This window comes from Mytilus californianus, unplaced genomic scaffold (genome assembly GCF_021869535.1).
Source record: "Mytilus californianus isolate M0D057914Y unplaced genomic scaffold, xbMytCali1.0.p SCAF_4, whole genome shotgun sequence".
Lineage (NCBI taxonomy): Eukaryota > Metazoa > Mollusca > Bivalvia > Mytilida > Mytilidae > Mytilus > Mytilus californianus.
In genome coordinates, this window is record NW_026262690.1 from 61,096,562 (window position 1) to 61,111,886 (window position 15,325).

The 15,325-nt window shown below is 33.9% G+C and overlaps 1 protein-coding gene across 1 annotated transcript in view; it reads left to right on the forward strand.

Annotated features, from left to right (window-relative positions):
- LOC127698560 (polypeptide N-acetylgalactosaminyltransferase 2-like) overlaps positions 1-15,325 on the forward strand; it is a 63,228-nt gene that overhangs the window by 14,367 nt on the left and 33,536 nt on the right. The window contains exon 2 of the mRNA XM_052202067.1: positions 12,293-12,630. Coding sequence (XP_052058027.1) covers positions 12,293-12,630 — 338 coding nt within the window. The remainder of the gene's footprint in view (positions 1-12,292; positions 12,631-15,325) is intronic.

Here is a 15,325-nt window from a genome sequence, read left to right on the forward strand (position 1 = left end):
TCTGTCTGTCTGTCTGTCTGTCTGTGCCTATTGGTTATCAGAAATTTTGAATGCTCAGAAGGATATTAATGGTGCTTGATGTCAAGTATATTTTATCCACCACTTCTCATTATAAGTATATGTTAGCAGAACACATATAAGGCCAATACATAAGATAAGTCAGCATTACAGGCTCCTTTGGGGTCTCCTGTTTTTTTGTGACAGTTTAAAATGTTTTTAAACTAATTGAACATCTGTGATAACACAAGTCTTTTTTATAAGGGGTAAGGCAATTCAGAATTTGATTTAGTTACAATTGCTACATCTCTAATGATTCAAGTTTTTTTTGAAGGGGGTAAGACAAGTCAGATTTTGATAAAAAAAACAAATGCAGAGAGCCATTGCTTTATAATTTTAATTAATAAAGTCTAAACGACCTCTAATATTTTGTAAAATTTGAGGGTTCTTTTATTTGATTTTAAAAGCAGTTCTCTGTTGTTATACATTGTTATATGGATAAGTAATTAAATGAGCTAAGATAATTTCCTGTGCAGTTAATATAGTTAACAGCTTTTCAAGGACATTTATGCATTACATAATACTTGCTAGATTCAGAACATAATTTTAACATCTGCTTTGTAAAATTATTCCTCAGGCGAGGGTTTTTATACGCCTGTTTATGGGACATATTATGGTATACCGTTGTCCGTCTGTCTGTCCGTCCGTCAGTCGTCAACATGTCGGACATTAACTCAAAAACGCTTAACTAATTTGCATAAAACTTTGGTGAATTGTTCATATCTATTGACTTGAGCTCCCTTTCGTTTTTTTATAAAATTTAGATTTTACGTTTCTGAGTTATTGGGTTTTATTCATTAAAAAAGGGGGGGATTTTCCATTTTTATGAAATTAAATGCATTATTTTAGCATGTTCAACATTAAAGGGGCATTAGCTACGAGATATAAAAAAAAAAATATAATTTTTTTTGTTCAATCATTAATGAAAGTGAAATAATTGCTTTAAGAAGCCAGTTTGGTTCAATTTTGTCAAAATAAGCTAAGAAACTTCGCTGATGAATAATTCACTTGCAAGTGAATAATTCGACCTCATTAAATCTGTATTCATGTGACCTTCAATTTAACCCTTAGCTAGAGATGGGTTATGCATGAATTAGGCTTGTTCAGTTATTAAAAGGAAAAGAATATTAACATTGAAAGTGAAACAAGGGTAAACCATTTGATTGACTGATTCGATCCACAAAAAGTCATTCTTATACAGGTAAAAACAATGATTAACATATATTTTTAACCTATAATATGAAATCAATCAGACCTAGAAAAATCCAATTGCATGAGTTCGCTATTTATTTATATCTATATTTATGTTTTTATACGACTGCAAAAAATTTTTTGGGATTGTATAATGGTATGATGTCGTCGTCGTCTGTGTCGTCGTCCGAAGACACATTGGTTTCCAGACAATAACTTTAGTTTAAGTGAATGGATCTCTATGAATTTTGTTAACAAGGTTCAATACCACAAACGGAAGGTTAATTTTGGGGATGATGGTTCCAACCATTTAGGAATTAGGGGCCCGAAAAGGGGCCCAAAATAAGCAATTTTCTAGTTTCAGGATAATAACTTGTGTATAAGTATTTTGATTGCTCTGAAATTGTACCACAATGTTCAATACCAAAAGTAGAAAGTTGGGATTCATTTTAGGGGTTTTGGGGCCAACAGTTTAGGAATTAAGGGCCAAAAAGGGGCCAAAAACAAGCATTTTTCTAGTTTCCAGACAATAACTGGTGTGTAAGTGTGTGGATCTCTCTGACATTGTACCATAAAGTTGCATATAACAAAGGGAAAGCTAGGATTGAGTTTGGGGTTAATTGCCCCAAACATGTAGGAATTAGGGTCCAAAAACAAGCATTTTTCTCGTTTCCAGACAATAACGTGTGTGCAAGGATGGATCTCTCTGAAATTGTACTACAAGGTTCCATACTACAAAGAAAAGGCTGGGATTGAGTTTTGGGGTTATTGCTCCAAGGGGGGTTTCAAAAAGTTTGGGGGGGGGGGGATTTTTCCCCTAATTTTTTTTTAAGGGATTCATATTTTTTAACTCACCTGGCCCAAAGGGCCAAGTGAGCTTTTCTCATCACTTGGCGTCCTTCGTCCGTCGTCGTTAGCTTTTTATAAAAATCTTCTCCTCTGAAACCACTGGGCCAAATTTAACCAAACTTGGCCACAATCATCATTAGGGTATCTAGTTTGAAAAATGTGTCCGATGACCCCGCCAACCAACCAAGATGACGCCCATGGCTAAAAATAGAACATAGGGGTAAAATGTAGATTTTGGCTTATATCTCTGAAACCAAAGCATTTAGAGTAAATCTGACAAGGATAAAACTGATTATCAGGTCAAGATCTATCTGCCCTGAAATTTTCAAACAAATCTGACAACCTGTTGTTGGGTTGCTGCCCCTGAATTGGTAATTTTAAGGAAATTTTGCAGTTTTTATACGACCGCAAAAATTTTTGCGGTCGTATATTGGTATGACGTTGGCGTCGTCGTCGTCGTCGTCCGAAGACACATTGGTTTTCGCACTCTAACTTTAGTTTAAGTGAATGGATCTCTATGAAATTTTACCATAAGGTTCAATACCATAAAAGGAAGGTGGGAATTGATTTTGGGGGTTATGGTACCAACAGTTAAGGAATTAGGGGCCAAAAAGGGGCCAAAAATAAGCATTTTTGTAACTTCCAGACATAACTTGTGTGTAAGTGTATGGATCTCTCTGACATTGAACCACAAGGTTCCACATCACACAGGGAATGCTGGGATTGATTTTGGGGGGGGTAATTGCCTCAAAATATTAGGAATTAGGGGCAAAAAAAGGGGCAAAAAACAAGCATTTTTCTAGTTTCATGACAATAACTTGTGTGTAAGTGTATGGATCTTTCTGAAATTGTACTACAAGGTTCCATATCACAAAGGGAAAGCTGGAATTGAGTTTGGGGGTAATTGCCCAAAAAGTTTAGGAATAAGGGGCAAAAAGGGGCCAAAAATAAGCATTTTTCTAGTTACTAGACAATAACTTGTGTTCAAGTGTATGGATCTCTCTGAAATTGTACTGCAAGGTACCATACCACAAAGGGAAGGCTGGTGTTGAGTTTGGGGGTAATTGCTTAAAAGTTTAAGGAATTAGGGGCCAAAAAAGGGGCAAAAAACAAGCATTTTTCTAGTTTCAGGACAATAACTTGTGTGTAAGTGTATGGATCTTTATGAAATTGTACTACAAGGTTCAATATCACAAAGGGAAAGCTGGGTTTGAGTTTGGGGGTTATTGCCCTAAATGTTTAGGAATTTGGGGCCAAAAAGGGGCCAAAAAACAAGCATTTTTCTAGTTTCCAGACAATAACTTGTGTTCAAGTGTATGGATCTCTCTGAAATTGTACTGCAGGTACCATACCACAAGGGGAAGGCTGGGTTTGAGTTTGGGGGGAATTTTTTTCTTTAAAATTTTCCATTTTAAATTGGTTATTACTGATTTATATATAAAAGCAAATAATAATGATATGGTTTGAATAGGTAAATTAAAAATTTCAAGTTCTTGGACCACATTCATTCTGTGTCAGAAACCTGTGCTGTGTCAAATATTTAATCACAATCCAAATTCAGTGCTGTATCAAGCTTGAATATTGTGTCCATACTTGCCCCAACTGTTCAGGGTTTGCCCTCTGCGGTCATATCAAGCTGCGCCCAATGGAGCATTTTTATTAAAATTGGAGTTATCTTCCTTTGTCCATGATTATAGTTGAATCAACTACAATCAATGCCTTATACAATTTAATGTTTAATTTTGCCTTCCACTGATAAAACACAGATCAAGTTGAATTTGGGTAGTGTCACTTTAACCATTATTGAGTTATGCCCCTTTATAAATGGAAAGATTGCAAAATTTTTAGTTTCCATTCTGTAACTTAAGTTTGCCCCAACCAAACGTTATGAAACCTATACACTATATTCATTACCTCAAAACTAAGATAATGTACAATTTTTTTGTTTCCGTTCTCTAACTTTAGTTTGCCTCAACCAAATGTTATGAAACTTATACATAATGCTTATTACTACATAATACAAATTAATTACGAAATTTGGTGGTGTCACTTTTACCATTCTTGAGTTATGTCCCTTTATAAACATAAAAATTGCTGAATTTTTCGTTTCCGTTCTCTACTTAAGTTAGCCATGGCCAAATGTTATGAGACTTACACACAATGCTTATTACCATAAAACTCAGATCAAGTTCAAATTTGGGTAGCGTCACTTTTACCATTCTTCAGTTATGTCCCTTTATAACTGTATGATATGCAAGTGGGGGCATCATCTGTGTCCACATGTGGACACAATCCACATTTATTTGAAATTATTTTTTTTCGAACACTGTCCGACTTTCATATAAAAAAATCTAAACCAACAAATTAAAAAAACATGTCCTGACATGGAGAATTTGTTTCCACTCATTAAAGCAGGCCATTCTGACTAATTCTCTTTTAAGATTAGATTATTTTTAGTTCAGTACTTAGACAATTGACATTTATTTGAGACATTATCAATACATGTAACATTTATCCACTAGCATTGAGCTTACAAGTCTTTGATAGAACTAATGCCTTTATATTATATAACTTGGTTTTAAAAGGGGGAGGGGATTCTGATTTTTCTCTGTCAATCTGTCGTAGCTTGAAAGATTATAATGGCTAGCTTTGAGCACTAGATTATGTTGATACTTAATATTCCATAACTACTTGAAAGGTTACACATGATAAAAAGTTTTCAGATCATGATTTGCCATATTAAAATAATTATTCCAAAAGCTAAGTCAATATCTGGAGAATATGGATCATACATTTGCATATATGCTTATATACATATTTATTTATTTCATAGTGCAACCTTACATTACATAATATTTCAACATACTTAGGTATGATATTAACATATCAGACAGCCTTCAAATATGTATGATGCACTGCTATTAAAAACACAATAATGACATGTGCAATAGAAAAAATAAAAAAAAAAATAAAAAATATTTAATGTAATTTCTCAGGACTTTATATTCAAATAGAAATAAATTGTTCTCTTATTAGCTCACCTGGCCCAAAGGGCCAAGTGAGCTTTTCTCATCACTTGGCGTCCGTTGTCCGTCGTTAACTTTTTACATTTTGAACTTCTTCTAGAGAACCACTGAATGGAATAAAACCAAACATGGCATGAATGTTCCTTATGAGGTGCTGACCAAGTGTTGTTACTCTGTAGTGGATCCATCATCCAAGATGGCCGCCAGCGGGGGACTTAGTTTAACATAGGACCCTATGGGAAATACATACAAATGTCTTCTTTTAGAGAACCACTGAATGGAATGAAACCAAACATGGCATGAATGTTTCTTATGAGGTGCTGACCGAGTGTTGTTACTTTGAAGCCGATCCATAATCCAAGATGGCCGCCAGCGGGGAACTTAGTTTAACATAAGACCCTATGGGAAATACATACAAATGTCTTCTTTTAGAGAACCACTAAATGGAATGCAACCAAACATTGTATGAATGTTCCTTATGAGGTGCTGACCGAGTGTTGTTACTTTGAAGCCGATCCATAATCCAAGATGGCCGCCAGCGGGGGACTTAGTTTAACATGGGACCCTATGGGAAATACATACAAATGTCTTCTTTTAGAGAACCACTGAATGGAATGAAACCAAACATGGCATGAATGTTCCTTATGAGGTGCTGACCAAGTTTTGTTACTATGAAGCCGATCCATAATCCATGATGGCTGCCAGATGGGGACAATGTTCAACAAAGGACCCTATGGACAATACATACAAATGTCTTCTTTTAGAGAACCACATACTGAATGGATTGAAACCAAACATGGCATGAATGTTCCTTATGAGGTGCTGACTAAGTTTTGTTACTTTGAAGCTGATCCTTCATCCATGATGGCCGCCAATGGGGGGGGACTTCCTTTAACATAAGACCCTATGGGAAATACATACAAATGCTTCTTCTAGAGGTGCACTGAATGGAATGAAACCAAAACATAGCATAAATGTTTCTTATGAGGTGTTGATTAAGTGTTACTACTTTGTTGCCGATTTACTGTTCAAGATGGCCACCAGGATTTTTTATTAAATTACAGAACCAATATTAAACCAAATTTGGCCTCACTCATTATTAGGGTATCTGTTATGATTTTAATCTATTTTTACATGATTTCCAAAACCAAAGTAGAATCAGGTGAGCGACACAGGCTCTTGAGAGCCTCTAGTATTTGTTATATCAATTATATAACTCAGACATTTTAAGTAGTAAGATGAGTAATTCATTGTCAGTTAACAATGATAAGTTGATACATGTGTGCAAGTGAAAGTCAGTAAAAAATGTGTTTGTACATGTATATATACAAATGTAGCATACAAATAATAGTTGATGAGCATTGCCAGCTAGGGAATATACCCTGTAGTCTGTACTTATGTAGATTGTTCTTTTTGAAAGAAGCACTGTAATAACTGATTTAGTCATATATATAAGGTTATTAATTATAGGTACAGAGACCTTAACATTGTTAGGAAGCCATATAAATATTTTGACAGTTTCTGATGGACTTCAACATTTGTCATAATATATCATCCTAATTATGTTATGAATTTTAATTTGGTACTGTAAAATTTTAGCTGGAAATAATGTTATATTGATGACTTTATGATCCTACTTGCATGTTAATGTTGCTGCAATATCTATCTTGCAGACTAAAGTGTAAGCTTGTAATCTTATAGTACTTTCCATAAAAATATTTATTAGATAATCATATGAAGAAAATGCATCATGTCTAAGGGCCTTTGTCAGTAAGCATGTTGATTTACCCTGAGCCAGTAATGATGTCTATTTTTATATGACCACAAAAATTTTGCAGTTGTATATTGCTATCACGTCGTCGTCAGCGTCATCCGAAGACATTTGGTTTCCGGACAATAACTTTAGTAAATGTAAATATAAATCTATAAAATTTAAACACAAGGTTAATAACCACAAAAGGAAGGTTTTGATTGATTTTGGGGGTTATAGTCCAAACAGTTTAGGAATTAGGGGCCAAAAAGGGGCCCAAATAAGCATTTTTCTAGTTTTCAGACAATAACTTGTGGAACGGTGTATGGATCTCTCTGAAATGATACCACAAGTTTCCATACCACAAAGGGATGGTAAGGATTGGCTTTGGAGGGGGAGGTATGGCTCAAACCGTTAAGGAATAAGGGGCAAAAAAGGGGGACAAACACGGATTTCCTGGTTAATGGACAATTAAAAAAGAGTACAATATTATGTTTGGATTACCTCCCTTACACTGCTTTTAAATTATGTATAAAGAAATGTTGTATTGTCTTGAGGTGATAAGCTGTCAATTTATTTTTAGAAGTTACTATTTAAAAATGCTGATTAAGGAATATTAATTTTAGCCATGATTAAGTATATCATTTTCTATTTTAAGACTTTTATGATCTATTTAAATGGGTAATTATGGTTGCAAACTCCATTGGAAATTTGAATTGAGATTATGACCATATCTTGCGGGAAAGAGATGGTGAGGGGGACAATTCTTTCTCATTTCAGATTTCAGAAATTATAAATTTGTTTTCTTTTTTTTTGGGTGGGGCAGCATAGTGTATAGCACAAAAGCAAAAAAAAAAGGGGGGTAAATTTTTGTTTGTTTGTTTGTTTGTTTTTTTTTGGGGGGGGGGGGGGGGGGGGGGTCAATTCGCAACAGCATAGTGTATTGCACAAAAGCAAAAAAAAGGGGGGGTAAATTTTTTTTTTTGGGGGGGGGGGGGGGGGGTCAATTCGCAACAGCATAGTGTATTGCATAAAAACAAAAAATTGAATATAAATTCAAATCATATAACCGATTCTAAGTTCTTTGTCTACAGTTATTCTGTGTCAGAAACCTATTATGTGTCAATTATTTAATTACAATCCAAATTCAGACCTGTATCAAGCGCGAATATTGTGTCCATTTTTGCCCCAACTGTTCAGGGTTGGACCTCTGCGGTTATATCCAGCTGTGCTCGGCGAAGCAATTTATTATTTCCTACAGTAATTTTGTGCAATACTGCTTCCACTCCATCCAGTATGATAATGAAGTCCAAAACCTAATTATATTATGGTGATGTTATATAATTAAGAGGGCTGGAAAGAGTGGGTATCTTATTTGTGTTGAAGTAATGTGCACCTGTTATTATGGAATTTTTTAGGAGTTTTTTCTCATTTTTCTAGACCTGAGAACTAAGTTTTTCAGCTAAATTTATAAAAGAGGGTAGAAGATTTATGTAATCCATGCCTCCTGCAGTTTTCTTCCCAGGTCCCTGAAACTTCACGGGAAGATTGTACAAATGTTGAAGTTGTGCACCTGCTATTACAGAATTGTTTCAGGATTTTTTTTTCATTTTTCCAAATTTTGAAAATTAGTCATTTTTGTCTCGCCTTGACGGAGTCAAAAGCAGGACATAGGTATGCTGTTTCCGGCGTCAGCGTCGGCGGCATCAACAATGTATTAGTTTGTGATTAGGTCTAGTTCATGGTGAACCACTAGTGGTAGGTCAATGATATTTGGTATGCAGTTGTATTAGCATTGGCACATCTCATTACCATAGAGATTATTTGGCCCCGCCCCCTCAGTCAAGGTCTATTGACTTTGAAACTTTGCTTAGTTTACATGTATTAGTTTGTGATTAGGTCAGTTTATGGGGAACCACTAGTGGTAGGTCAATGATATTTGTATTTGGTATGTAGTTGTATTAACATTGGCATATCTCATTACCTTGGAGATTATTTAGCCCTGCCCCCTCAGTCAAGGTCTATTGACTTTGAAACTTTGCTTAGTTTACATGTATTAGTTTGTGATAAGGTCAGTTTATGGGGAACCACTAGTGGTAGGTCAATGATATTTGGTATGCAGTTGTATAAGCATTGGCATATCTCATTTCCATGGAGATTATTTGGCCCTGCCCCTCATTCATGGTCTATTGACTTTGAAACTTTTGCTTAGTTTTCATGTATTAGTTTGTGATTAGGTCAGTTTAAGGGTAACTGTTAGTGGTAGGTCAATGATAATTGGTATGCAGTTGTATAAGCATTAGCACATCTCATTTCCATGGAGAATATTTGGTCCTTACCCCTCAGTCATGGTCTATTGACTTTGAAACTTTTGCTTAGTTTACATGTATTGGTTTGTGATTAGGTCAGTTCAAGATGAACCACTAATGTTAAGTCAATAATATTCGGTATGCAAATGTATTGGCATTTGCAAGTTTCATTTCCATGGAGATTATATAACCCCACCCCCTAATTATGGTTCATTGACTTTGAAACTTTTACATAGTTTACAAGTTAATGTTTGTGTTTAGGTTTGTTTAAAGGGAACGACTTATGAAAAGTCAATGGTATTTGGTTTGCAGTTGTATTAGCATTGGCACATCTCATTTCCATGGAGATGTTTAGCCCTGTACCTTCAGTCATGGTTCATTGACTTTGAATATTTGCATAACTTACATGTTAAAGTATTGCTATTTTAATTTCAACATTTGCATTATCAAAATAACAAATAGGCGAGACATATCTCTGTGTTAACAGTTTATTATGTTTCAATTTAAAATATTTGAATGTTCTATATAGAGCATTCTCCTTTGTTGAAGAGCCATTTTGAGTATCCCAGTCATTTGAATTCTTTGATCTATTTTGGAGTATCTTTACACAATGATTTGATTGACATGAGTAAGCTCCCATTGATATCTATTATTTTTCTCCAGCATAATTAATCTTTGTTGGTGAAAATTTGTACTTAAATGATTAAGTTCACTGCAACAGAATCGCATGAAATTTTGTGCAATGATCATAATTATGTCACAAGTACTTTTTTATTTTGCTGGTTTAATGTTTTATCATAGTTACATTTTGATTGATCTTCTTTAAGACAAAGTAGAGGTAATTGGGAGATAAATTGTACTTTGATGTAAATTTGTATGCTTTTAGAACTCAATGAACTGCATTTTTGACAGAAATTAATTTGTATTAATTAGGTATGATAAATGCCTCTTGCATTTTATTAATTTTATAACAATTAAATTGTAGCTACGACAATCTATATATTTAGAAGATAAAATAGAAAACTAATTTCATGATTATTAACAATTAACATGATTAAGTTTGGGAAATAAAGCTGTAAAAAAAAAATTCTTGCCAAGGAAGATAAATTAATACAAATTTTACATTGCAAAAATGTTATCTATTTGTATAAAGCTTCATATGTCAGACTGTTGAAGAGCTGGATAACCCATATTTATTATACAGTTAGAAATTTTACATCTGGCATATGTCTATTGTCCTTGACCTCATCTTCAGAAAACTCATCATACCTGTCCTCTTTTAAAATAACATAGATTATTCACTGTACTTATTTCAACACAACATGAGTACAATATTAATTCATATACAGAAGCATACATGTATCACATAAAATATTAGTTTACATAATTAATAAAAAATCTAATTGCATCATATATCGAGTTTACTTAAAAAAATATGAAACTATAAATTTGGTGTGTTTAAAGTATTTTTCTTTTCTGGATATATATTCTTTCTTCAAGAATGCTAAAAAACCAATATTTCCGAATCCAAAGATGTATGAATACCTTAACATAGGAAGAGCTATATGACCCACATGGGACCTAAAAAGTATCTTATTTCAACTTTGCCTGATGGAATTGGAACCTTGGTGTCTGAATAATTTCTAAATTTATCAATAGAATTTAAAAAAGTATGTTAGCAATCTTGTCAGTACTGAAGCACTTAATACTAAGCTGATGATACCCTCTCTAACTAACAGTCAACCAGCATTGGTATCAACCCAGTGCAAGAAAATGAATGTAACATTCAATTGTAACTAAAATGAACATTGTAAAATCTGTAGGAATGAAGTTGTTCAACTGTTTAATTTGACAGAAACACTTGTATCAGTATGTATGTAGATGTTACTTGTATGTATTGACATGAAAGGGTGAAACACTTTGACATTTTTGTGTAAGGAAAGTCATGTCAGATTAAAGTCAGGAGTAACAAATTTTATCAGTGTAGTTATTAATGTAGTTAATATGTTATTTCCAAAATCAGATGAACAATTAGATCTTCAATGTTTCACAAAGGGGAAAACCCATCAAGGATTCACAATCAAATGATCTTTATTTTTCCTATTGTTCCTGTTAAATTTGGGTAAACATTTTCATATGTTAACTTTGATGGTTCTGTCTGTTAGAAAATTTAATGGCAGTGTTTCAACTTACTAAAACTGTTATCTCTGCTGGATTACTTTAAATTCAGAAATTATTGCGAGGATTTTATTAATGGGAATAATGCAACTTGGTGATAATCGCAATAATAAGAACTCGCATTATGATATCTGATACATATATCTGTATGCAGATTTTCCTGAAATCACAATAATTAATCTCATATTTTTGTCTGTTCTCCAAAATTCGCAATAATAAATGCACACAATAATTTCTGAATTTACAGTACCTTAAACAGAAAAGCCCAGAACCTGAGGCAATCAAAGATAATTAAATACACCTTGAGTAAAATAATGAATAAAAGCTTAGAATAAAAACATCTGTCAACTGTTTTGTGGACTTGTATGTTCCTTATTAGCTCAACTGGCCTAATTTGTAGACTTATATGTTCCTTATTAGCTCAACTGGCCTAATTTGTGGACTTATATGTTCCTTATTAGCTCACCTGGCCTAAAGGCATGTGTGAGCTATTGCAATACATTTGAGTCTGTTGTCTTCATTTCATTCTCCTAACTTTTACAAAAATCATCTATAAACCACTTGGCTACAATCACCCCCATTACAGCAACTCGTTAAAAATGTTCTGATGATCTCGCCTACCTGCCAACATGGCTAAAATAGTATGTAAGGGGGTTAAATGCACTAAGCATCTAAAATTTTCAAAACTATTGTGGAAGAGAGAAATTGAAAATTTTTAAAAGTCAATGAAAATAAAAGTAAAATTCTCAGTATGACTGAGGTAAGTGCAAATAGTAAAAATTGGCTGTTATAAGCAAACATTGTATATGAATTGCTTATCCTCATGTGTATTTCTTTGTTATGTTAAAGGTACAATGTATTGTGTATTATGTTCACCAGTTGTGATATAATTTGAGTACCTTTACAAAGTCTTGGTTTTATTTACATTTCAGGATTCATTTTCTGGAGGAGTACCAAGGGATGTTGTTGAGTTTGTTGAAAAAGTCCCTCATGATACAGAAATCCGTGAACCACCAGAACCAAAGATCTCGGATCAAAAAGTACCAGTTTTTTTGAATAAGTTGAAACCAGTAGAAATAATAAAAGCAAAAATACAGCCATTACCTGATGGACCTAATGATGTTTCATGGCGTGAATTTGATGAGAAATCTTACGTTGATAAAACTAGGTGTAATGTTGGAGAGGACTGCTATGCTAAAAATAAATATAATCAATTAGCCAGTGATAATTTAAAAAGTAACCGAGGTGTTATAGACACTCGACACACAAAGTAAGTTAAAAAAATTTTATCAAGTCAAAAAATATTCTCCAAATGATATCGATAGTATACTTAATTTATATCGATCTGATGAGATAAGCCATTTTCAACTGATGTTTATGGTTTGTTCTTATGTTGTGCTGTAACACCACTGTCCCAGGTTAGGGGGAGGGTTGAGCACTCACAGACTTGTTAAACCCTGCCGCATTCTTTATGTGCCTGTCCCAAGTCAGGAGCCTGTAATTCAGTGGTTGTTGTCGGTTCTTGTCTGTCATATTTGTTTTCCATAAATTGTTTGTTTTCTCAATTGAATTGTTTCATATTTTTCATGTCAGGGCCTATTATAGCCGACAATACGGTTTAGGTTCTTCTCATTGTTGAAGGCCGTACGGTTGCCTATAATTGTTTACATCCACTTCATTTGAACTTGGGTGAATAGTTGTCCCATTGGCAATCAAACCACATCTCCTTATTAGTCCCCTACCGACGAAGTTGAAGGGGACTTTAGGTTTGCACTCTTGTCCGTCTGTCTCTCTGTTTGTCCATACGGCAAATCAGTTTTCCACACTTTTTTTCTTCGTGTTTGAAGATACTGATTTGATATTTCGTATATTGTTTTATCATGACAAGTTACAGATCAAGTTTGAATTTTGTTCCGGTCTGATAATTTTGTGCAGAGTTATGGTCCTTGGACTTAGAAAATTCACTCAAATAATCAGTTTTCCACACTTTTTTCATGAAGCTTGAAGATATTGATTGAATAATTGGTATATAGTTTTATCATGACAAGTTAGAGACCAAGTTCAAATTTTGTTCCGGTCTGATGATTTTGTGCAGAGTTATGGTCCTTGGACTTAGAAAATTCATTTTAATAACCAGTTTTCCACACTTTTTTCCGTCATGCTTGAAGATATTGACTTGATATTTGTTAAATAGTTTACACCATGACAGGGACGTATTATGGTATACAAATGTCGTCTGTCTGTCCGTCCGTCCGTCTGTCTGTCTGTCCATCTGTCTGTTTTATTTTAGAGATATTGAGTATTTTGTTAAAAAAGGGAGAGGGGTTTTTCACATGTTGCGCCGTATCTCAAAAACAGTTTATGATTATTGCTTAAAACTTTACACACTTCTTAGTTATATTAATCTTAAGATCTGTATACTTTTTGGTGATGATTCAAAATTTTATTTTTGAGTTATTGAGTATTTTGTAAAAAAAGGGGGAAGGGTTTTCCACATGTCGTTAGTTATATTAATCTAAAGATCTGTATACTTTTTGGTTTTGATTCAAAATTTCATTTTTGAGATATTGATTTTTTTTTTTTTTCAAAAGGGGGGTTTTCACATGTCGCGCCGTATCTCAAAAACGATTTATGATTATTGCTTAAAATTTTACACACTTCTTAGTTATATTAATCTAAAGATCTGTATGCTTTTTGGTTTTGATTCAAAATTTTATTTTAGAGATATTGAGTTTTTGTCGAGCCTGCGACTTTTGTCGCAGAAAGCTCAACATAGGGATAGTGATCCAGCGGCGGCAACGTTAGCTAACTTCTTAAAAGCTTTATATTTTAGAAGCTAGAAGACCTGGATGCTTCATACTTTGTATATAGATGCCTTATGTTACGAAGTTTCCGTCTGTCATATGTCCATTGTCCTTGACCTCATTTTCATGGTTCAGTGACTACTTGAAAAAAAAGTCAACATTTTTTGTAATGTTAATTTCTTTCTTATGGGTAATAGGATAACTATATTTAGTATGTGCGTACCTTGCAAGGTCCTCATGCCTGCCAGACAATTTTCATTTGACCTCGACCTCATTTCATGGATCAGTGAACAAGGTTAAGTTTTCGTGGTCAAGTCCATATATCAGATACTATAAGCAGTAGGTCTACTATATTTGGTATATGGAATGATTGTAAGGTGTACATGTCCAACTGGTAGGTGTCATCTGACCTTGACCTCATTTTCATGGTTCAGTGGTCAAAGTTAAGTTTTGAGTTTTGGTCTGTTTTTCTTATACTATATGCAATAGGTCAACTATAAATGGTGTATGGAAATATTTTTTATGATGTACATGTCAGTCTCACAGGTTTTATTTGACCTTGACCTCATTTTCACGGTTCATTTCTCAGTGTTAAGTTTTTGTGTTTTGGTCTGTTTTTCTTCGACTATAAGCAATAGATCAACTATATTTGATGTATGGAAGGATTGTAAGGTGTATATGTCTGTCTGGCAGGTATCATCTGAACTTGACCTCATTTTCATGGTTCATTGGTCAATGTTAAGTTTTCATGGTTAAGTTTGTTTCTTAGATACTATAAGCAATAGGTCAACTATATTTAATGCCTTAATTGATTGTAAGGTGTACATGTCTGTCTGGCATGGTTCATCTGACCTTGACCTCATTTTCATGGTTCATTGGTCAATGTTACGTTTTCTTGTTTAAGACTGTTTCTTAGAAACAATAAGCAATAGGTCAACTATGTTTGGTTTATTGAATGATTGTAAGGTGTACATGTATTTCTCGTTTGGTTTATCTGACCTTGACTTCATTTTCTTGGACCATGTTAAGTTTATGTGTTACTTGTAGTAAAGCTTTGTATTTAGGACTATCAACATAAAATCAATGGTTAGTAAAGAAGGCGAGACAGGTTTTTGCATGTCAGGCCGTATGTCAAAAACTATTTATAATTATTGCATAAAA